The sequence below is a fragment of the Elephas maximus genome, chromosome 3 (assembly GCF_024166365.1).
Source record: "Elephas maximus indicus isolate mEleMax1 chromosome 3, mEleMax1 primary haplotype, whole genome shotgun sequence".
NCBI classification, from domain to species: Eukaryota; Metazoa; Chordata; class Mammalia; order Proboscidea; family Elephantidae; genus Elephas; species Elephas maximus.
Genome location: NC_064821.1, coordinates 74,537,461 through 74,563,513, shown reverse-complemented (window position 1 = coordinate 74,563,513; position 26,053 = coordinate 74,537,461). Strand labels below are relative to the sequence as shown.

Sequence of the window (26,053 nt, the reverse complement as noted above, 5' to 3'; positions counted from 1 at the left end):
AATTACTGTCATAGCCTCCTAACTGGTTTCTTTGCCCCCAACTTGCCTTCTATGCCAATCTGTCCTTTAGCTAGCTGGCAGCTTGATTTTATCATCTAAAATAACCTAAAATGCTAAAATAACCACATTGTTTTCCATTCAAATATCCTATAATGACCCTACTTAGTAGTAAAAAGGAATGAATTACAGATACATGTAACAACATGGATGAATCTCAAAAATATTATTCCGAATAAAAGAAGACAGACAAAAAAATACATAATGTATGATTCCACTTATATGAAATTTTAGAATCAGCAAATCTAACATATGATGATGGAAATCAGACCAGTGGTGGCTTCTGGGGGTGGGGAGGAATGACTGGAAAGGGGCGGCTAGGAACTTTCTGGGGCAGTGGACGTCTTCTGGGTCTTGACATGCAGATGTCAAAACTGATCGAGCGGAGAGCTTGGATCATTTCATGGTGTGTAAGTTCTACCTTGATTTAAAAAAAAATCCTTTATTTAAGAAAAAAAATACCTAAATGAGTCCCTCATCCCTATTAATTAAGGTTCAAACTTCTGAGCTTCATTCCAAACCATCTGGCCCCTTCCTACCTCTCCAGTCATTCACGTATCTCCCTGTGTTCCCACAAACCCACCCCATCCTAAACCCTGAGCTCCAGGCAGGCTGAACTACTGGCAGTTTCTGGGGTAGCTTATTTCATGCCTTGTGACTTTACCCAGACTTCTCCCTGCACAGCGAACTGCGTTTGCCTCCTGCCCAACCAGTGAGCATCTTCTCATCTTCCATGCTTGACCTCTTCCATGAGGAACCTAGTTTTTTTTCCCCACTATGCCTTGTACAGACTTTCTACTTAATTTTGTTGTTTACTTCACCTCTTACAGCATCATCAACTTCTTGAAGGCAGGGCTGATGTCTGACGCATTCCCGTATCCTTGGCACCTTGCTCAGTGCTTGGCATATTGAAGGTGCTCAGATAAAACTTGATGATTGAGGGAAGGAAGGGACAGATGGAAGGCAGTTAGTTAGGAATTAATGGAGCCATAATTCATGGCCACATTTGACTCACCCTTCCTTGGTGACTTTGAAAGAGCAGATAGTTAGAAGCTGAATTACGGGACAAGAAGGCCCTATCACCCAACAAGGATGGGAGTGACCTCACAGCTGAGACAGTGTGAGAGGGTTCCCTCCTGTAGGGAGGAAGCCAGTGCATATCTGACTCTGGCCTCCATGACCTCCAAACCCCCATTCTATCTCTCTGCCAGCCCTACCCACTTTGTCCTAGAGATGTTGTGTCCCCTCTCCCTGCCATATGTGTTAGCTCAAGGGTAGAGCATCCATTTCTTTCTCAGTCCAGCCAGTTGGAATAGCTGGCTTTCCCAGCCCATAGCTAGGCTATGAATGAGTTTGAATCCAAAACCTAGTCTTTGCAAATTGATATACTTATATTCTGCTGTTTTCATTTTTGTACACCTGATTGGTATCAGTTACCTTTGTTGGATCTATACCTAAGAGTAGAATTGCTGCATCATAGAGCAGGAATATGTTCAGATTTAGTAGATATTGCCAAACAATTTTCCAAAATGGTTAACCCAGTTTACACTCCCACTAACAGGGTATGAGGGTTCAGTGGCTCAAATACTTGGTATTCCCATCATTTTCATTCTAGCCATTCCAGTGAGATAAATTACATTCAAAATCCCTAATACCAGTTTGCTAAACTAAGGCAGTTTTTTTAATGGATTTTTTTCCCATACCAGGGTCAGATAGCTAGGAGGGAGACCAGCTCTGGGCATTAGGAGTGGGACGCAGATCGTGAGGAGAGCTGGAAAAGTGGCTCTGGGAAAAGGAAACAAAGCAAGGGTCCTTCATGGTAAAAGACCCTCTCCCTGCCTAGAAATGTCTTTGGAGATGGTTCTTTCCTTCCTGGAAAAGGAGGTGCATTATAGCACAGTATAAAGAACATTAAAATTGGTTAAGAGACCTGGGTTCTAGACATGCCTTTGCTGACCACTGAGTGTCTAGAGTTGGCAATTCATGTTCCCTTCCATAAAAGGAGGGCATTAGGCTTTCAGCTCCAGCTTTCTGGACACTAGCTCTGGAATCTGCCTCCCCTGCCCCTAGGCTTCTTGATCCATCTTCTCGCCTGATGGGAGGTCATCGGGGCTTCATTCTCTCTCCCCACCAGCAAGTCTCTGGGGGTTGGGCACCTCTGGGGTGGAGAGCCTGCTTTCTGGGAGGCCTCATCATTTGGTTGAGCCTAAGGCCCCAGCATCAGCCTTTATTTGACCTTAGCGGGGTGGGGTGGGTTATGTTTGTTCCCCAGCTTTAACTTGGAGCCTGGCTATGACTTCCTCCATGTCTACGACGGACGGGACTCTCTCAGCCCTCTCATAGGAAGCTTCTACGGCTCCCAGCTCCCAGGCCGCATTGAGAGCAGCAGCAACAGCCTCTTCCTCGCCTTCCGCAGTGACGCATCTGTGAGCAATGCTGGCTTCGTCATTGACTACACAGGTAAGGGCCTTGCATCCGAGATGACTGAGGACAGGGTCAGCCAGGCCTGGCAGAGGGGAGCAGAAGGCAGGGCAGTGTGTGGAGAACGTTGGGCTGGACTGCAAGGAGCCTGCTCCAGTCCTGGTGCTGCTGCCGTGTAGAGAGGGCCTGGCTGCCCTGTGGCACTCCAGGTAGCTTCATCTGTCACCTTCCTATGTCCCAGTGCTGGAAGTTAAGGGGGCTAGTGTGAGTCAAGGATGCCCATGTTCTTTCTGAGTCCCATTTCTATTTCCAAATCACTATTCCTCTTTTCTCTTTTTCCTTCAAGGTTTGTTTTAGCTCTTCTTCACTCTCATAACCCCACTCCATGTTGTTGTCAGGTTCTGTCAAGTTGATTTTGACTCACAGTGACCCCTGGTGACAGAATAGACCTGCCCCACAGGGTTTTCTAGCCTGTAATCTTTATAGGAGCAGATCGCCAGGTCTTTCTCCTGTGGAGCCTTTGGGTTGGCAGCTGAGTATTTAACTGTTGCGCCACCAGGGCTCCTTCCTCACCCTATACCTATGAGCTAGTATCTCCCTGCTCACTCCCTACATTCACTGAGGATTCTGACGTGAGGCTACATCTTCCTCTCTGCTCCAAAGCCCCCCTACCATCCAGGGTAACTTCAGTGTCCCTGTGGACAGTTCGTCCAGCTCCTAGGCTCACAGTGCTTAGTCCTCTGTCCCAAGGACTACTCCTTGGCCATACTCTGGAACCTTGTCATAAATTGGACACTTTCTGATATTTTCTGATCACATTTTCCTATCCTTCCATTCACTTGGAGTCCTGGTTGTACAGTGGCTAAGAGGTTGGCTGCTGACCAAAAGGTCAGCAGTTCGAACCCACCAGCTGCTCCTTGGAAACTCTATGGGGCAGCTCTACTCTGTCCTATAGGATCTCTATGAGTCCGAATTGACTCAACAGCGAAGGGTTTGGGGTTTTTTTTGTTTCCATTCACTTATTCCCGTTGCATTTTTTAATTAATTAAAGCAGATTGACTAGTGTAGGGGTCAAGAGCAGAGGTTGACAAATGTTTTCTTAAAGGGCCATATAGTAAATATATCAGGCTTAGTGGACCAGACAGTCACTGCCACAATTACTTGTCTCTGCTGTTGTTGTGTGGGAGCAGCTGTAGACAGTTTGTAAACAAACAGGCTTGCTGTGTTCCAGCAAAGCTTTGCTTATGAAAATGGGCCTCCATCTCATAGAAATGGCCATTCTAACTTGCTTTAAGCTCATGTTCACCAAGTAGCAGTTGCGTGACCTTGGGAAAGCTGTTTAACCTCTCAGAACCTCTGCTTCTTCATCTATAAAGTGATAGAATAGTTCCTATTTCATATAAGCAGGCAAAGATCAATTAGTCTTCGCATTAAAGCTCTTGGTACGATGCCTGGCACATGTCAAGCATTCTGTAATGTTCAAATATGATGATGATAATGATTATTAATAGTTCCAGGCTCTAGAGCATGCCACTTTCTTCTACCGTTAGTCCCTGTCTGATCTATTCTTCTTCCCTAATTATCTCAGATCCCATTATCCAAATCTTAGCTCCATTTCTTGCTTGATTTGTGAGCTTGGCAAGTTATTATCTCTCAGAACCCATTTCTCCATCTATAAAATGATGGTAATCATAATTATGTTGCAGAAAGTTGCTTAAGATTAAGATATGTTAAGCCTACGTACTGTATATGTTAGTATGATGCCCAGTATGTACTAAACTCTATAGATACTCTAGAGATGGTAGTTCTAGTGATTGAGACCATAACCCAGGTTCACCCAGGCTTCTTCAGCCTATGTGTACAAATGAGGACACATTACCAGTTAAAATTGAAAATTCTCTGGCTCATATCCCCCACTTACATAATGTAGGACCTCAGCAACCTTTTAAGATATCCTTTGATTAAATATTCCTGGCAACCCCTGGGGATATCTCGCATGAGATCGCACATAATACTGATCGTAAAATAGCTAGTACTTATTTAGTGTCTGCCACGTGCCAGTACTGTTCCAAGTGCTTTCTATCCATCAACTCACTGAAATCCTCATAAATGTCAATTGCCTGCTATTTGTCAGGTAGTTGGTAAGTGCTGCACGAAACAATGAACATTTGCTCCTGGAGTTGGTCTGGGGAATGGATATTTTACCATCCACTCTTCCTCCAGGAGCCTGCCATTCTGTAATCCTGTATCCAGACCTTCCCCTACATGTCAATATCCAGAAAACACGGCCAGACATTTTGGAATTCTAATAGAAGATGCAACTTGGATTCAGCCTGGGACCTCCATCACTCCACCCATCCCCATCCTCACTGCCATGCCATCATCTCCTTTTTCTTATTATTCATCTCTTTAATCACACTCTCATCAGCACCTTCAATTTTCCTGCCCCCTTGTCCTTTGTTGGAAACCCTGGTGACATACTGGTTAAGAGCTATGGCTGCTAACCAAATGGTCAGCAGTTTGAATCCACCAGGTACTCCTTAGAAACCCAATGGGGCAGTTCTTCTCTGTCCTATAGGTTTACTATAGGTCGAGATCCACTCAACGGCAACAGGTTTGATTTTCGGGGGGGGGGGGGGGTGTCCTTTGTTGGAGCCCTGGTGGTGCAGTGGTTAAGAGTTTGGCTGCTAACCAAAAGGTCGGCAGTTGGGAAACCCTGCGGGACAGCTCTACTCTGTCCTATAGGGTCACTATGAGTCAGAATCAACTCGACGGCAATGGGTTTTTGTCCATTGTTAAACCCACAACCCTGATGGCTGAGCATTGGCAGAAGATGTCACACAACCATAACACTGAGAGCCAATGTATTTACGTCCTTTAACCTCTGCCAAGCCTTAGGAACCTCTGACTTGTCCAACTGGGTTCTTATCCTAGGTGGTAATTCTAAAATTTCAACCCAAAGGTTACGGCTTTTAGCCTCAGCCTTACAATATGACTTCATTTCATCTTCCCTGCATACAGTAAGCTACTGGGTAGAAACTTCCACAGCTTCTTCCCTAATTACCTTGTTCATGGCAACCTAGCTGTTGCCAGTTTCCCCAGGTCCTCTCCACTGAAGTTTATCGGCTGAGAACCACACCCCAGTTTCTCTTTCCCAAGGAAGCCCTTTTCACTTTTGGCTGTTGCCCAAAATGGTATCTTGAGGAATCCTCAGGTCTAAAACACAGCCCCAGGGAACAAAGCCTTCCCAGCTGCCATTTGAGCCAGCCAACCTGGCTGAAGGGATGCCAGTCCCTGGAGGACAGTAGAGGTGAGGCACAGCCTACGAATGCACCTACCACCCCCTTGTTAGGATCTGTGGTGCAAGTACCACAATAATGGGCTCCTTCCTTCCCAGACTGCACACCTCCTAACATTAGTCACCCCTGGCAGTCTGCTTTCATAAAGAGTTGCAGGCTTGGGAACAGTATGGGGCAGTTCTACTGTGTCCTATTGGGTCACTATGAGTCAGAATTGACTCGACAGCATCGGGTTTGCTTGTTTGCTTGTTTGTTTGTTTAATGTCTTCCCCAAAAAGGTCCCTAGGTGATGCAGTTTACACTCAACTGCTAACCTAAAGGTTGGTAGTTCAAACCCACCTAATGGTACCACAGTAAAAAAGGTTTAGTGATCTGCTTCCCTTAAGATTATAGCCAAGAAGGCCCTGTGGAATAGTTCTACTCTATAACACATGGGGTCACCATGAGTCGGAATCAACTCAACAGTAACTAACCACAACAAGTATCTCCCTAGGTCCCTGGGTGGTACAAGCAGTTTTCACTTGACAACTAACTGAAAGGTTGGTGGTTTAAACCCACCCAACAGTGCCAAAGAAGAAAGGCTTGGACATCTGCTTCTGTAAAGGAAATGGAAGCCACGTGCTACCAAGATAAAACTGCTTGCACTATAAGGGAGTCCATGTAAAGAGCTTTAAAAAAAAAAAAAGAGCTAGATAATAAATATTTTAGGCTTAGCAGGCCAGATGGTCTCTGTTCAGTTACTCAACTCTACTGTTGTAGCACTACTGTTTTTGTAAAAGTCATCGGGCCAGATTTGACCTGCAGGCCGTAGTTCTCTGACTCCTGTTGTATATGAACAGGATCACACCATATATACCAATCTCTAAGCTGATTTTTTTTTCCCAACAATAAACAGATCTTGAGCATCAGTATACAAAGACTTCTGCCATCCTTTTTACAGATTGCTTGTATTTCAGGGGATGGCTCTAATCCAACTTTTATAACTAGTTCCTTACTGCTCGGATGTCTGGGTTGTTGTTGCCAGTTTTCTGTTATTGCAAACAATGATCATAAATGGGCCTCACCCACAAGGACTAGAGAGAAGCCAGTTCTTTTATGGTTCTCATTTTAGAGGGCTTGAGTTTTATTTATTATTATCATCATGATGTTTTAGCCATTTAGTTTTATCATTCACACCTGAGCTCTGGTTTGGCAGCCTCAAGTCCTAACTGTGGTTTTAATTCTATCTCTTAATAGCCAAATGGTTTGGAAAGCTCATTTAGCCTATCAGATCGCCACATTCCTCATCTGTAACCTGAACATGAGTATACCTGGCCCTGCCTGGGCAGACACAAATGAGATACCAGATTGGAAAGTGACTTGAAAATTATAAGGTGATATTCCCATGTAAGGGGTTATCATCATTATCATTATCCTTGTCGTGATTAATGTTATAACGCCTGGAATGATGAGCTCTTCTTCCTCTGACATGGAGTAAATATAGAATGGAGTCTGTAGTTGGAGTTGTTGATGTGGCTATTGATTTTCCAAGCCTGAGGGTGTTTAGCCAATTAATTCAGCAGCTGTTTATTAAGCGTCTATTATGTGCCAAGTAGGGCTGGCCCTGGTGCCAAATTTTGTGATAGTTGCTGAGGTTATAAGAAGAGTAGGTGATGGTCCCTGTTCTCTGAGAGTCCAGAACGTAACTGGAAAGGCGTGCACTTACCCAACTGTTATGGATTGATTTGTATTCCTCAGAAATACTAACCCCCATATCTGTGGATGTAATCCTATTTGGGAATAGGGTTTTCTTTGTTATGTTCATGAGGCCAATATTAGTGGAGGGCATTTTATGCTCATCACTTTGGGGATATAAAAAGAGCAGATAAGGCACAGACGAAAGCAAGCACAAATGGGGAAGAGATAGGTGCCACATGGAGATCTCCAGGGAATGCCCAAAAGAACACTGGAGAACCTAAGACAAGGATTTTCTCCCAGAGCAGACAAAGACTTCCCCTAGTGCTGGCACCTTGAATTTAGACTTCTAGCCTCCTAAACTACAAGAAGATAAATTTCTGTTTCTTAAAGCCACCCACCTGTGGTATATTTGTTATAGCATCACAGATAACTAAGACACCATCCTACCAAGACAATGTGATACATGCTATAATCAAGCGAGAAAAAAAAAGTATAGAATTCTGCTAGAGAGAGGCAAAGTTCAGGAATGTTGCTCAGAGCACTTAAAAATATAGGACTTTACTTAATGGTCTGACTGAGGCTAGAAGGACCCCAGTGGTCATGGCCCCCAGACCTTCTGTTGGCCCAGGACAGGAACCATTCCCAAAGCCAACTCTTCAGACAGGGATTGGACTAGACAATGGGATGAAGAGAGATGCTGGTGAGGAGTGAGCTTCTTGGATCAGGTGGACACTTGAGACTATGTTGCATCTCCTGTCTGGAGGGGAGATGAGAGGGTAGAAGGGGTTAGAAGCTGGTGGAATGGGCACGAAAAGAGAGAGTGGAGGGAGGGAGTGGGCTGTCTCATTAGGGGGAGAGCAATTGGGAGTGTGTAGCAAGGTGTATATAAGTTTTTGTGTGAGAGACTGACTTGATTTGTAAACTTTCACTTAGAGCTAAACAAAAATTTTTAAAAAAAGTATAGGAGCTTATCAGACAGAGAAGAGAAGAAAGAACATATTGACATAGTGAAGTATTCTGGAGTAGCCATAGCCAGCTGGAGTCCAATGCCAGTGCAGTGATTTACCCAAAGGCACAGTTTCTTAAACAAAGTAGAAGTTTATTCTCCTTCCTGTAAAAGAAATTCGGAGGTTAGCACCCAGGGCTAATGAGGCAGCTCCACTGAGGCTCCTTTTGTCTTTCTGCTCGACCTTGCTAGTACACGGCTTCCATTCTCAAGGTTACCTCAGGATCCAAGATGGCAACCGGAGTTCTAGCCACCCTTTCTGAGTCCCAGACTTGTGGGCAAGAGGAAGAAAAGAAAGAAGGGCCAGTGAGCATTCTCTTGGCACCTTTCCTTAAGCAGCCTTTCTAGAAGTCTCCCATGAAAGAAATATTTATTGAGTGCCTACCATGCCAGGCCATTGGAACACAGCAGTGAACAAAACTGGAAATTTCCTTCATGGAACTTACATTCTAGTGGGGGGGAGGGGGGCGGGAAACAGTTGCCATTGAGTCAGTTCTGACTCATGGCAACCCCATGGGTTTCAGAGTAGAACTGCCCTCCATAAGGTTTTCAACGGCTGCAACCTCTCAGAAGTAGATAGCCAGGCTTTTCTTCTGAGGTATCTCTGGGTGGATTTGAACCATCAACCTTTCAGTTAGTAGCTGAGCACTTAACTGTTTGCACCACCCAGAGACATTCTAGTGGAGGAAGACAGAAGAAAGAAAAAGGTAAATTATCATACATGAGATAGCATTAATCCCAGTGGAAAAAAATAAAATAAAGCAGAGAAGGGTGGTGGGGGGAGTGCTGGTGAGAGGAATATTGTAATTTTAAACAGCTGATTGGGGAAGGTGTCACTGATGGAAATGAGAGAGGGAGCCGTGTAGATGGGGGCACATTCTGCACACAGAGGCCAGCATGGCTGGAGCAGAGTGAGCAAACAGACAGCAGGAGGCTAGGTCATAGAGGTGAGGCTCAGGGGCAGAGTGTGCTGGGCCTTGTACACCTGTAACGATTTGGGCTCTTACTTTGAGTGAGGTGGGAGGCTATTAGAGTGTTTCAAACAGACTTGATCTGATTGATGTTTACATCTCTTTGGCCAGACCTAGCTGCGTGGGAGGCTGGGAAATGTAGAACTGAGCTGGTGCCTTGATGCTCTAGATGAAATCAGGTTCCATTATTTAAAGATAAAGGGGGGAATAAATGTTGGGTGCCACAGCTAATTTTGCCTCTTAGGCGCTATGTGAAATTGATTCCAAGATACTTAATTTCTCTGAACTTCAAATAAGATTTGACCCACTTTGAATTTTTAAAAAAGACAGATGAGATGTAAGACATGGTGACAGTACACTGTATCTCTGTGCGTCATGTATGGAAAACCCAACGGCCAGTTGTGTTCTGGCCCCGGCCACTAGGCTTAGGTAGAGGAGCAATCTGACATGGGGTCAAGGTGGCTTATCACAGGGCTCACAAGGAACCACTGAGAGGCTGTCTGCGAGGTGAGTGACCATTTTCCTGGAATTTACTTGAGTTTAAATGTAGTACTATATTCAGAGCTGCTTCACCCTTAACTATGGACAAGACTTAAAGAAGGGCAGGCCAGCCTATCTCCTAGGGTGCAAGGGCTCAAATGCAGGAGCAGGTGGACTTGGCAAGATCATATAGACAATCATTGTCCCATCCCATCAGTCAACAGAGACTGACTAGCGACTGAGCGACACCCTCAAGCAGCGGCTGCGTCCTTTTTAGGTAGCCTAAAAAGTACCCAGGTGATAGGACAGCTCTCAGCAAAACTCCTCTGAACCTCTCATCTCTGGGCTCTGATCCCATCCATTCCAGCTCTTTCTGCCTTAGCTCCGCTCTGAATTCTGAGTTATTCTCCAAGGGCTGTTAGCACCTCTTGTCAATTCCCATCTCTAGACCTCTGCTTCTTCCCCACAGCATAGCCTCCAAGACACTAATTGAAACCTGATACTCAATTGCATTCCCTGGCATTGTCTGGCCTTTGCTGTGCCCTGACACTGCTCAGCCCTGGTGACAGGCCACTTGACCATCAGTGATCTTAGAGCAAGGAAGACTGAGGAAGGGCAGCAGCGGATGGTAGTGAATGTTGGCTCCCAAGGGGTGCTCAGAATTTTCGTCCAGTGATGAGGGCAGCTTCAGACTCTAGACTCTCCTTCTGCAGAGATTCAGGGCCCCAACTAGTACCCCCAGTCGCTCAGGGCAACGTCAGGTACAGTCTTATCTGGTGCAGAAGAATGGCGTGAATGGCTGTTAGGGGCTCAGGCTGCCACTTCTCTCACGTTCCCGGTATGCTTGACTGAGAAGACACATAAGGATCGAAAGCCAAATAGTTTTAATAAACTGGCAAGAACTCAGTACCCCAGTGCAAAGCCCTAGAAAACTGTATTGGAGACCTCAGCTTGTCCCAGAGGTGAAGTAGGGTTTCCTACTTCTGCCCTGGATCTGAGTATGGCACCCATGCTATCAGCAGTGCCCGCTAGGTGTGGAGATGACTGGTCTGCAGAGCAGATGCAGGTCGACCTTCCCAGCCAGCTGCCTGGTTGTAGGCAGAAGAAAAAGAGAAAGAGCAGACTCCAAAACCAGCTTTCTGTCCTGCTTAGCACCTGGATACAGAACGCCAAGGAAGCTCACCATTCCTCAGTGTGGGAGGTCAAAGTCAGGCAAAGGGGTGGATGGGCAGTCGCCTTTACCATTTACCCTTTGCCATCAAGTTGATTCTGACTCATAGGGACCGTATGGGACAGAGTAGAACTGCTCCATAGGGCTTCCAAGGAGTGCCTGGTGGATTCGAACTGGTGACCTTTTGGTTAGCAGCCGTAGCTATTTACCACTACACCACCAGGGTTTCCTGACTCATAGCGACCGTTTAAGACAGAATAGAACTACCTCATAAGGTTTCCAAGGCTGTAATCTTTCTCCTGTGGAGTGACTAGTAATTTGGAACCACCGGCCTTTCAGTTAACAGTGGAGCACTTAACCACTGCGCCACCAGGGCTCCTTCAACCTTTACCATAAACCAAACCAAAATCAAACCCAGTGCCGTCGAGTCAATTCTGACTCATAGCGACCCTATAGGACAGAGCAGAACTGCCCCATAGCGTTTCCAAGGAGTGCCTGGCAGATTCAAACTGCCGACCCTTTGGTTAGCAGCCGTAGCACTTAACCACTATGCCACCAGGGTTTCCACTTTTACCATAGTGACCCTGAAATGTGGTTCGGGGACCGTCAGCTCCCACCTGTCAGACCAGTGGGTGCCTGCCTTGGGAAGGAGCAAGTAAGGGATGATGAAAGAGGAATCCAACGGTTTAGCAGAAATTCCCTCCTCTGTGGGTCAAGGCAAGAATGTGGGGAGAGAAAGGGAAATTTCACTCTCCAAAAGTGACTTCCAGTCCTGGATTTCTAAACAAATTTAGAAAAGCTTCTAGACCGAAAGGGAATAAGAGCAGTAGCCCTGAATCCCATGTGCTCTGTGGCTGACTGAGGTCAGGGTCTCCTCTGTGTGCTACGCCATGGAAATGGGCCACTCATGAGCCCTGTGTGTGCATGTGTGTGTTCTCTTTTCCAGAAAACCCCCGGGAGTCATGTTTCGACCCTGGTTCCATCAAGAATGGCACGCGAGTGGGGTCCGACCTGAAGCTGGGCTCCTCCATCACCTACTACTGCCATGGGGGCTATGAAGTTGAGGGCTCCTCTACCCTGAGCTGCATCCTGGGGCCCGATGGGAAGCCTGTGTGGAACAACCCCCGGCCAGTCTGCACAGGTGGTAGAACCCAGAGATGGGAAGGGAGTCTGAGAAAACGGGCATGTCAGAGCAGAAGGGGCTGTTGTCAAGGGAAAGGGGAAGGCAGGACATGGTCCTCAAAGGGTGACTCCTGTAAGCAGGACCTGACAAGCTTGGGTTTGCTGTGGATGAGACTGGCTCATTTTTCACTGGGCGCACCAGTGCCTGTCAATGGGTCATCTCTCTCAAACCATGAAATGTTCCCATCCTCACCCTCAGATCACATCGATACTCATGTCCTGAACACTGGTCCCCAGACATGCCAGAAGCTCACACCAGAGAGAAGGGAATTGCAGTTTAATATCAGCCTTTAAGCTTGTTCCTGGGCCTAGGGAAAATCGCTGACAGAGCAGATGTGTAAAACGAAGGCCAGGGAGCTGGGCTGGCTCCAGGCAGGTCTGGGTTAGCCATAAAAACCCGTTGCCTTCGAGTCGATTCTGACTTATACCAACCCTATAGGACACAGTAGAACTGCTCCATATGGTTTCCAAGGAGCACCTGGTGGATTCAAACTGCCAGCCTTTTGGTTAGCAGCCATAGCTCTTACCCACTACACCCCAGGGTTTCCAGGTTAGCCCTAGGGGTCCTAAAAAGAGAGATAGGCTGGAGTGTCAGAGCGTCAAGAGCATCGTGTCCACCTACATTGAAAAGCAAGGTGCCCTCATTGCCTAGGTGAGAGGAGCCGGCTCAGAGGTCTACCTCTTGTAGAAATCGGGGATCATGGCTGGGAGAGGAAGTGGCTGTGTGGCATGGGCTGGCCCCTTTCAGCAAGGTTAGCTTGGAGAGGCTCAGCTCCCCTCCTCATGCAGACACTACCCAGGCACAGACATCAGCCATGGCCAGCAGATCATATCTAGGCCACACCTACAAGCAGAAGGAGTTCCTAGTATACTCCTCAAGGCTGTGCCTCCAGGGACCAATGCCCATGTGAATAGTTAGAGGGCAAGGGCTGGGAGGTGCCCAAGAGGGCTCTTGATAGCTTCAGAATGGTTTCAGGCCACATGTCAGACCAGGAATGGATGTCCTTGAGCAGAGTGGGACAGTGTCCTTAGAACTCCCCTGCTCCACCTTAGTGACTGCACACCTAAGGGCAGCCTCGCCAGGGCCAGAAGCTCGGAGGGGGGCAGAACAGAGGGTGGACAGCTGATGAGAGGCCCACGAGGTCACCTGGCCCTCTGCCTGGTTTCTCTTTCAGCCCCCTGTGGGGGACAGTATGTAGGTGCGGATGGAGTGGTCTTGTCCCCCAACTACCCCCAGAACTACACCAGTGGACAGATCTGCCTATATTTTGTCACCGTGCCCAAGGACTATGGTGCGTATGGTTTTTTTCTGTTTATTTGTATGTTTTCCAACTCCCCTCCCTCACACCAAAAGCGGCAACTCCTCAGGCCCATCCCAGTGATCCACCCCCCTTCTGGGAATGGACAGAACTGACTCCCAAGCTGGACATCAGAGTGTTGACTCTATGAAACGGGCTGTAGGATGCATGGTCTCCTGACACATGAGAGGAGAAGGGCACAGGCGAGGCCACCTGTAACCAAGGCAAAGGAGTTGGTGAGGAATCAGCCAGAACAGAGGGCAGCCCAGGTGAGCAGGGGAACTATCCAGCACTACCCAGGTCTGAATGGCGATGCTGCAGAGCCAGGTGTACTGGGTCCCCAGGTGTTGGTGGCCAGGAAGCAGGAAGAAGGGAAGGAATGAGATGAGCCAGAGCTTGAAAGTGAAGGTGAGGGGACAGGGCCCCAGATTCAGAGCCATATGCTTGCAGGTATTCTACCTGAGAACTGGCACCTGGTCTAGCAGCTATGGGGTAGGATGGGCAAGAAAAAAGGAAGAAGAAGGCCAGTGCCCTGAGAAGACAAAGAAACCTCCAGATTCCACAATATCCAGACAGAAAGAAGCCTGATTGCCAATGGGACAGTCAGGGTCCTGCCAGCCCTGGAGGCATTCCGGAAGTTGCTGAGGGTGACTGACTTTCTTTCCACCTAGATCTTCTTGTTGGAGGAGTAATGACTACTTCTAAACTCAGTTTGTATTGCGGGGGCAAAGGGCATCAAATATCCTAACCAACCAGAAGAAGGATGGGGCAGCCTGCAGAGAGCTGGCTGCTTATTCCCAAGAGATAAGATAGGCAATCGCAAGACAAGACTCAGTGCTTCAGTCATGCACCAAACATGTATTAAGCACCTATCGGGGGCTGTGCGTTTTGCTGGGTACCAGAGCTACAGAGCTGAGAGAGACATGTTCCCTGCCCTATATAAACTCCCAGCCTCCTCTACACCCACAGCTCCTGCCATCAGTGTGGCCACCCCTCCTGATCACCCACACACTCGTGTGCCTGTGCACACACTCCCCAACATGCTTTCGTGGCAGAAGCTTTTGATCTGCAGGATCATAGACTCTCTTAGAAAAGTCCTAAAAACATTGTCCAATCCAATCTGCTATCCAGAAAAAATCCTTAATAGATGGGCATGCAGTTTGTGCTTGAATTCCACCACTAACAGGGAGCTCACCTCCTTACAAGCAGCCAAGTCCAAGATTGGTCTGTTTCATTGAGCTAAACCTATATAGGGAGAGCTGGTTCTACGAAGAGTAGTGATCTGTCACAAGCATCTTCTTGTTGCCATTGATGCTGAGCTTGGGGGACAGAGGAATATTTTTCATTTTGGGTCTGGAATACTCATTCCCAGCTCAGATTTCAGCTCTGATGTCATCTCAAAGATGCCTTTTATGATCCCCTATCTAAAGTGACCTGCCTCACCCTATCACTTGATCCCATCACCCAATTTTATTGCACACCTAGAACTTAACAGAAACCCTCGTGGCTTAGTGGTTAAGAACTACAGCTGCTAACCAAAAGGTCGGCAGTTCAAATTCACCAGGCGCTCCTTGGAAACTCTATGGGGCAGTTCTACTATGTCCTATAGGGTCGCTATAAGTCAGAATCGACTCGACGGCAGTGGGTCTAGAACTTAACACTGAAATTATCTAGTTTATTTGCACAAGTATTTTTTGACTGCCTCTTCCCACTACAAGGAGCCCCTGGGTGGCGCAATGGCTAAGTACTTGACTACCAGCCTAAAGGTTGATGGTGCAAACCCACCCAGAGGTACTTCGGAAGACAGGCCTGGCAATCTGCTTCAGAACGGTCACAGTCTTGAAAACCCTGTGGAGCAGCTCTACTCTATAATATGTGGGGTTACCCTGATTCGGATCCAACTCCACAGCAGCTAACAACAGCTTTCCACTAGAATGTACACCCTGAAAGCAGGAACCTTTCCTGTCTGTTCGCTGTAGGGGAGAATGTGGAGAGACCCCTGCCACCATCCCTAATGCAGTGCCCATTTGCAGGGTACAGAAATTCACTCTTCCTCCTGCACTTCTTCCTCCTGCTCCTCTCCCTCCTACTCTCCTACCATGAGTTGAGAGCTAAGAATCTCTCACTCCATTCTCGGTATCATCATTACAATTTTTCTCAGACAGCTGAGCCCATAGCCTGAGTCCCTCTCCACCCCTGCTCCAATATATACACGCCCTACTTCGTACATGCTCAAGGCTCTCAGCCATCGTAGAGAACAGTCTACCCTGGTTCTTGCCCTCAGGTGCACCAGGCCACTTGAGAGACTAGCACAGGCAGAATGAACTGGGGCCTGGCAGTGTCAGAAAAGGCATCGCTGACTGACCCAGCCCCTCTAGCAGTGTTTGACAGAGAGGGGAGGCCTGGGGAAATCCCTTGGGATTCATACCTGGTGTCCTGAGTAGCCATCAAATTACAGGGCCCTTTTGCTTTGTCCAACAGAGACTGGATCAGGGCATAAGACCCACTGGCCTTTCACCCTCGCTTCCTTGAGCTAGGTGAGGGGCCTTGGGGAGCTCTTTTAACCTCTCTGAACCTCAGTTTCTTTGTTTATAAAATACGGGTATTATCTGGAAGAATCATGATCAAAGATGATGCTGTGCATAACAAGTGGGATACTTGCATACAGTAGGTGCTTAATAAATGTCACTTCCTCTCTCCCCTCTGGACCTAGCCAGAGGAAAATGAGGTGGAGATGTTTGTTCCACAGACAGTTGCTCCTTCCCCAGGAGCAGGCTATTACTTGCCACCCTTGTCCCTCTTAACTGTGGGGGATCTTGTATTCAGGGGATCTCCTGGTGGGCTGGAAGTTTGAAGCAAAAGGAGGGAAGATGCAGGGTCCTGAGATGACATAGAAAAATAGAGAATGTTACCGAAAGCTTGTTCATGTCTTCGTGTAGCTGCTGCAGCTACTATCTGGGGGACGAATTGGGTGTACTTGGTGCCACCTCCACCAGCCTGACAGTTGGATGCCACCCTGAGTGTTGCCTTGACTCGTGTGGCAGAATGTCAGCCCAGCCCTTCCCAGCTCTCCACGTCCCTGTCTCTGGGAGTCTGATCAGTGCATTGATCAGTCAGTGGAAACGCTCAGCAAGCAGTTTGCCCCATGAACTAACGACTTCCTCTGAAGTTTTCCTCCTCCTGACCCTGGATGGCCGAAATGATTTGTCCTCTGCCACCAATCAAAAGGCTGGCGGTTCCACCCAATGGCTCACTGGGAAACAGCCCTGGCAATCTACTTCCATAGATTCCAAAAACTCAAAACCCAACTCATTGCTGTGGGGTTGATTCCAACTCATGGCAACCCCATGAGTTATAGGGTAGAGCTGCTCCGTGAGGTTTTCTTGGCTGTAATCTTAACAGAAGCCAATCGTTAGGCCTTTCTTCTATGGTACTGTTAGGTGGGTCCTAACCGCCAACCTTTATGTCAGCAGTCAAGCGCAAAATGTTTTCACCACCTAGCCTTCCTAAGATCAAAGCCATTGAAAACTCTACGGAGTGGCACAAGTTGAAGAATGGAATCAATGTCACTGAATTGAACATGTAGAAACGGTTGAATTGGTGTATGTTTTTCTGTGTATATTCTCAACAACAACAAAATAAATACAAAAATAAAGGAAAACCGTGCTGAGTGCAGTTCTGCTCCAACTTACGTGGGATCATCCTGAGTCAGAATCCACGTCACAGCTACGGGTTTGGTTTTTCTCATTTTGGGCCCGGGGTCCCAGCCCCTCCCTCTTGCCCCCAACATGTCCGTGTGGGTCTTCCACACTGAGATCCCCACACTGTGTCTCCTCCGCAGTGGTGTTTGGCCAGTTCACCTTCTTTCACACCGCCCTCAACGACGTGGTGGAGGTGCACGACGGCCACAGCCAGCAGTCCCGGCTCCTCAGCTCCCTCTCGGGCTCCCACACAGGTACCGAGTCTTGGCCGCCACTGGGGACAGCGGTGGGCTGGGGGTAGGTTAAAGGGAAAGAGGCCTTATAAGCACGGGTGGCCACAGGTGGAGCCACACAGGTTTGTGGCTGCCGCTGTCTCTAACACAACAGCCAACTCCCACGAGCCAACATAGAGAAGGGGCATCAGAAGCTCCCCTCATCCCAAGGCGTGTCTACACCACCCTGAAATAATGTAGCATCCTTCTATTTGCCTATTCTGAGACCCAATTTTCTTTCTAATTATAAACATATTACATTTTCATTGTAGAAAACTTAGGGAATTGTTTTCTCTATACAAAAGAATTGTATAGAGAGTTAAAATAAAAACCAACCACACTGATAAGAGTTATTATATTTCCTTCCACTCCTTGTACCTATTTAATCTTTTACATATCTTATTGAACAAAACAGTATGCATATTTTATTGAAATATTCACTGTAAGCATTTCTGTCATTACTTTTTCTTCTATATTAGGATGTTTAAATACTGTATAGCCATCTGCTATGTATTTTAAATGTATGTAATTAATTTCCCGTTATTGAACATTTAGATTGTTTCTAATTTTTTATTCTTCTGAATAGCAATTTGACATATTGTTCGTATATCTTTGCATACATCTCTGGCTGTTTACCTTAAAATACATTTCTGGAAATAAAATTTCCAAGTTAAAAGATATGAGATTGTCAAATATCCTTCTAGAAAGGTCTTGCCACTTTGTTCACCAACAATGGATAAGAGGGCATGTTTTATTTTCACAAAAAATTAGGTAATTACAAAACAAAAACTTTATCCTGATAAGTGAAAAATTGTATCTCATTTTCTAACTTGCCCTTTTTATTACGAGTTAGGTTAACCTTTGGGTAATACGTTTATTGGTCCATGCATTTTTGTTGTGAGTTTGTATTGATTTTTCTGTCAGAACTTCTTTTCTTATTTATTCAATATCATTCCATATTCTTATAAGCAATATATATTATATGCTATAAAAACCTCTTATTCTTATAATATGCTATTACATGTTTAGAAAAACATGTTGTCATTTGCCATTTAATTTTCTTCAGGGTGTGTTTTAATGTCCAAGGGCAGGGGGGTTAATATTAAAATGTGAGGTTTTATGTCAGAAAATTTTAATTTTCTATGAAATCAAATCTATCAATATATTTTTTTTAATTTTATTGTGCTTTAAGTGAAAGTTTACAAATTAAGTCAGTCTCTCTTTTTTTTTTTTCTCATACAAAAAATTGCTACAGCTGTTAACCAAGAGGTTTGCAGTTCAAATCCGCCAGGCGCTCCTTGGAGACTCTAGGGGGCAGTTATACTCTGTCCTGTAAGGTCGCTATGAGTCGGAATCGACTCGATGGCAGTGGGTAGTGGGTTATATACTCCTAGTTGATCTTCCCCTAATGAGACAGCACACTCCTTCCCTCCACTCTCTCTTTTTGTGTCCATTCAGCCAGCTTCTGACCCCCCTCTGCCCTCTCATCTTCCCTCCAGACAGGAGATGCCAACATAGTCTCATGTGTCTACTTGATCCAAGAAGTTCACTCTTAACCATTATCATTTTCTATCCCATAAACCAGTCTAATCCCTGTCTGAAGAGTTGGCTTTGTGAATCATTCCTGTCTTGGGATAACAGGAGGTCTGGGGACCATGACCTCCACGGTCCTTTTAATCTCAGTCAGACCATTAAGTCTGGTCTTTTTACAAGAATTTGGGGTCTGCATCCCACTGCTTTCCTGCTCCCTCAGGGGTTCTCTGTGGTGTTCCCTGTCAGGGCAGTCATCGGTTGTGGCGACGCACCTTCTAGCTCTTCTGGTCTCAAGCTGATGTAGTCTCTGGTTTATGTGGCCCTTTCTGTCTCTTGGGCTCATAATTACCTGGTGTCTTCGGTGTTCTTCATTTTCCTTTGCTCCAGGTAGGTTGAGACCAGTTGATGCATCTTAGATGGCCACTTGCGAGCGTTTAAGATCCCAGACGCCACGCTCCAAAGTAGGATGCAGAATGTTTTCTTAATAGATTTTATTATGCCAGTTGACTTAGATGTCCACTGAAACCATGGTCCCCAAATGCCCGCCTCTGCTACGCTAGCCTTTGAAGCATTCAGTTTATTCAGGAAACTACTTTTGGTTTAGTCCAGTTGTGCTGACCTCGCCTGTATTGTGTGTTGTCTTTCCCTTCACGTAAAATTGTTCTTGTCTACTAATTAGTGAAAACCCATCTCCCTCCCCACTCTCATAACCATCAGAGATTATTTTCTTCTCTGTTTAAACTATTTTTCGAGTTCTTATGATAGTGGTCTCGTACAATATTTGTCCTTTTGCAACTGACTAATTTCACTCAGCATAATGCCTTCCAGATTCCTCCATGATATGAAATGTTTCACGGATTCATCACTGTTTTTTATTGATGCATAGTATTCCATTGTGTGAATATTAAAAAAAAAAATTATACCATAATTTATTTATCCATTCATCCGTTGATGGGCACCTTGATTGCTTCCATCTTTTTGCTGTTGTAAACAGTGCTGCAAGGAACATGGGTGTGCTTATCTCTCTTCCTGTAAAGGCTCTTATTTCTCTAGGATATATTCCAAGGAGTGGGATTGCTGGATGATATGGTAGTTCTATTTCTAGCTTTTTAAGGAAGCGCCAAATTGATTCCCAAAGTGGTTGTACCATTTTATATTCCCACCAGCAGTATATAAGTGTTCCAGTCTCTCCACAACCTCTCCAACATTTATTATTTTGTGTTTTTTGGATTAATGCCTGCCTTGTTGGAGTGAGATGGAATCTCATTGTAGTTTTGATTTGCATTTCTGTAATGGCTAATGATCGTGAGCATTTCCTCATGTATCTGTTAGCTACCTGAATGTTTTCTTTAGTGAAGTCCCTGTTCATATCCTTTGCCCATTTTTTAATTGGGTTTTTTGTCTTTTCGTTGTTAAGTTTTTGCAGTAACATGTAGATTTTAGAGATCGGATGCTGATTGGAAATTTCATAGCTAAAAACTTTTTCCCAGTCTGTAGATAATCTTTTTACTCTTTTGGTGAAGTCTTTGGATGAGCATAGGTGTTTGACTATTAGGGGCTCCCAGTTATCTAGTTTCTCTTCTTGTGTTTGTGCATTGTTAGTAATGTTTTGTATACTGTTTACGACATGTATTAGGGCTCCTAGCATTGTCCTTATTTTTTCTTCCATGATCTTTATTGTTTTAGATTTTATATTTAGGTCTTTGATCCATTTTAAGTTAGTTTTTGTGTATGGTGTGAGGTAGGGGCCTTGTTTCATTTTTTTGCAGATGGATATCCAGTTATGCCAGCACAATTTGTTAAATAGACTGTCTTTTCCCCATTTAACTGACTTTGTCAAATATCAGCTACTCATATGTGGATGGATTTATGTCTGGACTCTCAATTCTGTTCTGTTGGTCTATGTATCTGTTGTTGTGCCAGTACCAGGCTGTTTTGACTACTGTGGCAATATAATAGGTTATAAAATCAGGTAGAGTGAGGCCTCCCACTTTGTTCTTCTTTTTCCGTAATGCCTTATATATCCGGGGCCTCTTTCCCTTCCATGTGAAGTTGGTGATTTGTTTCTCCGTCTCATTAAAAAATGTCATTGGAATTTGGATGGGAATTTCATTGTATCTATAGATTGCTTTTGGTAGAATAGACATTTTTACAATGTTAAGTCTTCCTATCTATGAGCAAGGTATGTTTTTCCACTTATGTAAGTCTCTTGGTTTCTTCCAGTAGTGTCTTGTAGTTTTCTTTGTATAGGTCTTTTACGCCTCTGGTAAGATTTATTCCTAAGTATTTTATCTTCTTGGGAGCTACTGTAAATGGTATCGATTTGGTGATTTCCTCTTTGATGTTCTTTTTGTTGGTGTAGAGGAATCCAACTGATTTTTGTATGTATATCTTGTATCCTGACACTCTGCTGAACTCTTCTATTAGTTTCAGTAGTTTTCTTGAGGATTCCTTAGGGTTTTCTGTGTATAAGATCATGTCATCTGCAAATACAGATATTTTTACTTCTTCCTTACCAATCTGGATGCCCTTTATTTCTTTATCTAGCCTAAATGTCCTGGCTAGGACCTCCAGCACAATGTTGAATAAGAATGGTGATAAAGGACATCCTTGTCTGGTTCCCGATCTCAGGGGGAAAGATTTCAGACTCTCTCCATTTAGGGTGATGTTGGCTGTTGGCTTTGTATAAATGCCCTTTATTATATTGAGGAATTTCCTATTTCTATTTTGCTGAGGATTTTTTGTCATGTCTGGATGTTGAACTTTGTCAAACGCCTTTTCTGCATCAATTGATAAGCTCCTGTGGTTCTTGTCTTTTGTTTTATTTATATGATGGATTACATTAATTGTTTTTCTAATGTTGAACCATCCCTGCATACCTGGTATGAATCCCACTTGGTCATGGTGAATTTTTTTTTGATTTGTTGTTGAATTCTATTAGCTAGAATTTTGTTGAGGATTTTTGCATCTATGTTCATGAGGGATGTAGGTCTGTAATTTTCTTTTTTTGTAGTGTCTTTAGCTGGTTTTGGTATCAGGGATATGTTGGCTTCATAGAATGAGTTTGGGAGTATTCCGCCCTTTTCTATGCTCTGAAATAGCTTTAGTAGTTGTGGTGTTAGCTCTTCTCTGAAAGTTTGGTAGAACTCTGCAGTGAAGCCATCTGGGCCAGGGCTTTTTTGTTGTTGTTGTTGGGTTTTTTTTGATTACCTGTTCAATCTCTTCTTTTGCTATGGGTTTATTAGTTGTTCTACCTCTGTTTGTGTTAGTTTAGGCAGGTAGAGTGTTTCTAGGAATTCCTCCATTTCTTCTAGGTTTTCAAATTTGTTAGTTTAGGTAGGTAGTGTGTTTCTAGGAATTCCTCCATCTCTTCTAGGTTTTCAAATTTGTTAGAGTACAATGTTTTGTAGTAATCTGATATGATTCTTTTAATTTCAGTTAGGTCTGTTGTAATATAGCCCATCTCATTTCTTATTTGGGTTATTTTCTTTCTCTCCTGTTCTTCTTTTGTCAGTTTGGCCAGTGGTTTATCAATTTTGTTAATTTTTTCAAAGAACTGGCTTTTGGTCTTGTTAACTCTTTAAATTGTTTTTCTGTTCTTTGTTTCATTTAATTATGCTCTAATTTTTATTATTTGCTTTCTTCTTGTGCCTGAGGGTTTCTTTTGTTGCTCTGTTTCTATTTGTTCAAGTTGTAGGGATAATTCTTTGATTTTGGCCCTTTCTTCTTTTGGGATGTGTGCATTTATTGATATCAGTTGACCTCTGAGCACTACTTTCGCTGTGTCCCAAAGGTTCTGTAAGGAAGTGTTTTCATTCTCATTGGATTTTATGAGTTTCTTTATTCCATCCTTTATGTCTTCTATAACCCAGTCATTTTTGAGCAGGGTATTGTTCAGTTTCCAAGTGTTTGATTTCTACTTTTATGGCCTTATCATCAGAGAAGATGCTTTGTAATATTTCGATGTTTTGGATTCTGCTAAGGCTTGCTTTATGACCTAACGTGCGGTCTGTTGTAGAGAATGTTCCATGTGCACTAGAAAAGAAAGTATACTTGGCTTCTGTTGGGTGGAGCATTCTGTATATGTCTATGAGGTCAATTTGGTTGATCGTGGCATTTAGATCTTCCAGGTCTTTATTGAGCTTCTTCCTGGACATCCTGTCCTTCACTGAAAGTCGTGTGTTGAAGCCTCCTACTATAACTGTGGAGCTGTCTATCTTACTTTTCAGTTCTGATAGAGGTTGTTTTATGTATCTTGCAGCCCTGTCATTGGGTCCATAAATATTTAATATGGTCATATTCTCCTTGTATATTGTCACTTTAATCATTAGTTAGTGTCTTTGCTTATCCTTTGTGGTGGATTTAACTTTAAAGTCTATTTTGTCAGAAATTATTATTGCCACTCCTGCTCTTTTTTGATTGTTGTTTCATTAATATATTTTTCCGTCCTTTGATTTTTAGTTTGTTTGTGTCTCTAAGTCTAAGGTGTGTTTCTTGTAGGCAGCATGTAAATGGGTCATGTTTTTTTGTTTGTTTGTTTGTTTGTTTTTTATCCATTCTGCCACTCTGTGTCTCTTTATTCATGCATTTAGTCCATTTACATTCAGGGTAATTATGGATAGGCATGAGTTTAGTGCTGTCATTTTGATGTCTTTTTTTATGTGTTGTTGACAGTTTCTTTTTCTGACTTTATTTTTTGTGTTGAGTAGTTTATATATTGTCTTTTCCTCTTATTTGTTGACGATTTCGCTTCTGCTGAGTCTCTATTTTTTTCTTGTATTTTATTTTGATGAATAGGATTGTTAGTCTTCTTTGTGCTTACCTTAATATTTGCTCGTGTTTTCCTAAGTTTAAAACTAACTTTTATTTCTTTGTATCACCTTGTCTTCCTCTCCATATGAAAGATCTTATGGCTACATTTCTTAATCCCTCTTTACTATTTTAATATTGTCTTCTTTTACATAATGACATTGCCATTTCCTTGTTCTGAGTATTTTTTTATCTTGATTTATTTTTGTGATTTCCGTATCTTGGTTGACATCTGATTGCTCTGTCCTGTGTTCTAGTCTTGGGTTGATATCTGATATTATTGATTTTCTAACCAGAGAGAGAACTTTTAATATTTAATATTTCTTGTAGTTTTGGTTTGGTTTTTACAAATTCCTTAAACTTCTGTTTATCTGGAAATGTCCCAATTTTGCCTTCATGTTTGAGAGACAGTTTTGCTGGATACATGATTCTTGGCTGGCAGTTTTTTTCCTTCAATTCTTTATATAAGTCATCCCATTGCCTTCTTGCCTGCATGGTTTCTGCCAAGTAGTCCAAGCTTATTCTTATTGACTCTCCTTGGGCTCCTTTGTAGGTGACTTTTTGTTTACCCCTAGCCACTCTTAAAATTCTCTATCTTTGGTTTTGGCAAGTTTGATTATATGTCTTGGTGACTTTCTTTTAAGATCTACCGTATGTGGAGTTCGATGAGCATCTTGGATAAATGTCCTTTCATCTTTCACTGTATCAGGGAAGTTTTCTGACAACAAGTCTTCAACAATTCTCTGTGTATTTTCTGTTATCCCTCCCTGTTCTGGTACTCCAGTCACTCATAGGTTATTTCTCTTGATACAGTCCCACATGATTTTTAAGGTTTCTTCATTTTTTTAATTCTTTTATCTGATTATTCTTCAAATATATTGGTGCCAAGTGCTTTATCTTTAATATCACCAATTCTGCCTTCCACTTGCTCAATTCTACTCCTCTGACTTTCTGTTGAGTTGTCTAATTTTGTAATTTTATTGTTTATCTTCTGAATTTCTGATTGCTGTCTCTCTACTGATTCTTGCAGCTTATTAAATTTTTCATTATTTTCTTGAATAACCTTTTTAATTTCTTCAACTGTTTTATCCATGTGTTCCTTGGCTTGTTCTGCGTACTGCCTGGTCTGCTTCCTGATCTTGTTCCTGATGTCTTGAAGACTTCTGTATATCAATCTTTTGAATTCTGCATCTGGTAATTCCAGGAATGCACCCTCATCCAGAAGATCCCTTGATTCTTTGTTTTGAGAGCTTGTTGAAGTGACCATGGTCTGCTTCTTTATATAATTTGACATTGACTGTTGTCTCCAAGCCATCTATAAATTACTGTATTAGTTTATTTTATGTTTGCTTACTGTATCCTAGCTTCTTGGTTTGTTTTGTTTTGATATGCCCAAATAGGTTGCTTGAGTGAGCTAGCCTGATTATTTTTGTCTTTGAAGCTCTAACGTCCTGTCACCAGATGGCTAGAGCTGTTATCAGGTATATCAGCCTAGGAGTCCATTCACTTTTCTTGTATGGATTCAGCTCAGTTGTCCAGATAGTTGGCCATAACTGTGTGGTACAGGCTCTGTCCTACAGTCTTAGAGGGGCAGGAGTGATTGGTGCAGGTCCTGGTATTTGGTTGTAGCAGGGGGTCACACTCTGAACAAGGCAGGGGGCTGACAACTGTCCCCCGAGTGTCTGTGAGGAAAGCACATCCCTGTTCCCTAAAGTGCACAGGTGGGTGGGTTCTACAGATGGAGCATGGTCACACAATGATTTTGGTTGTAAGAACTGGGAGGTACCAGTTATCCTTGGGCCTCTGTCATGGGTGGCTGGGTGACCTGAGTGGAGTCCTTAGGTCCCTGATGTGGTTAGGTGAAGACCCTGTTTAATAGGCAAAGTGGTGTCAAACATCAAACACCCACCACTCCACTTCACAGCTGAAACAGTTGCAGTCTGCCAGCAAGGGCCTATTCTCCTGAAATAGGCCCACACAGGTCCATGATGGGGGGAAAGGTATTCAAAGTCCACAGACCATTTATGCCTGGACAGGAGCCACTTCTGTCCTGAGCTTCCCTGGTTAGTGGAGCTGGCAGATTATCTTTTCCCCCAACTGTGAATTTGTTCCTTCTCCAAGGCTGGGACAATGGCTCAGGACACTCAACAGAACCTATCTCAGCCCCAGGGAAATC

General features: G+C 44.2%; 1 protein-coding gene across 1 annotated transcript in view; it reads left to right on the top strand.

The window, feature by feature from the left end:
* CSMD2 (CUB and Sushi multiple domains 2) overlaps window positions 1-26,053 on the top strand; it is a 786,100-nt gene that overhangs the window by 632,383 nt on the left and 127,664 nt on the right. Inside the window, exons 29-32 of the mRNA XM_049878694.1 lie at window positions 2,330-2,517; window positions 12,029-12,223; window positions 13,440-13,556; window positions 17,404-17,517. Coding sequence (XP_049734651.1) covers window positions 2,330-2,517; window positions 12,029-12,223; window positions 13,440-13,556; window positions 17,404-17,517 — 614 coding nt within the window. The remainder of the gene's footprint in view (window positions 1-2,329; window positions 2,518-12,028; window positions 12,224-13,439; window positions 13,557-17,403; window positions 17,518-26,053) is intronic.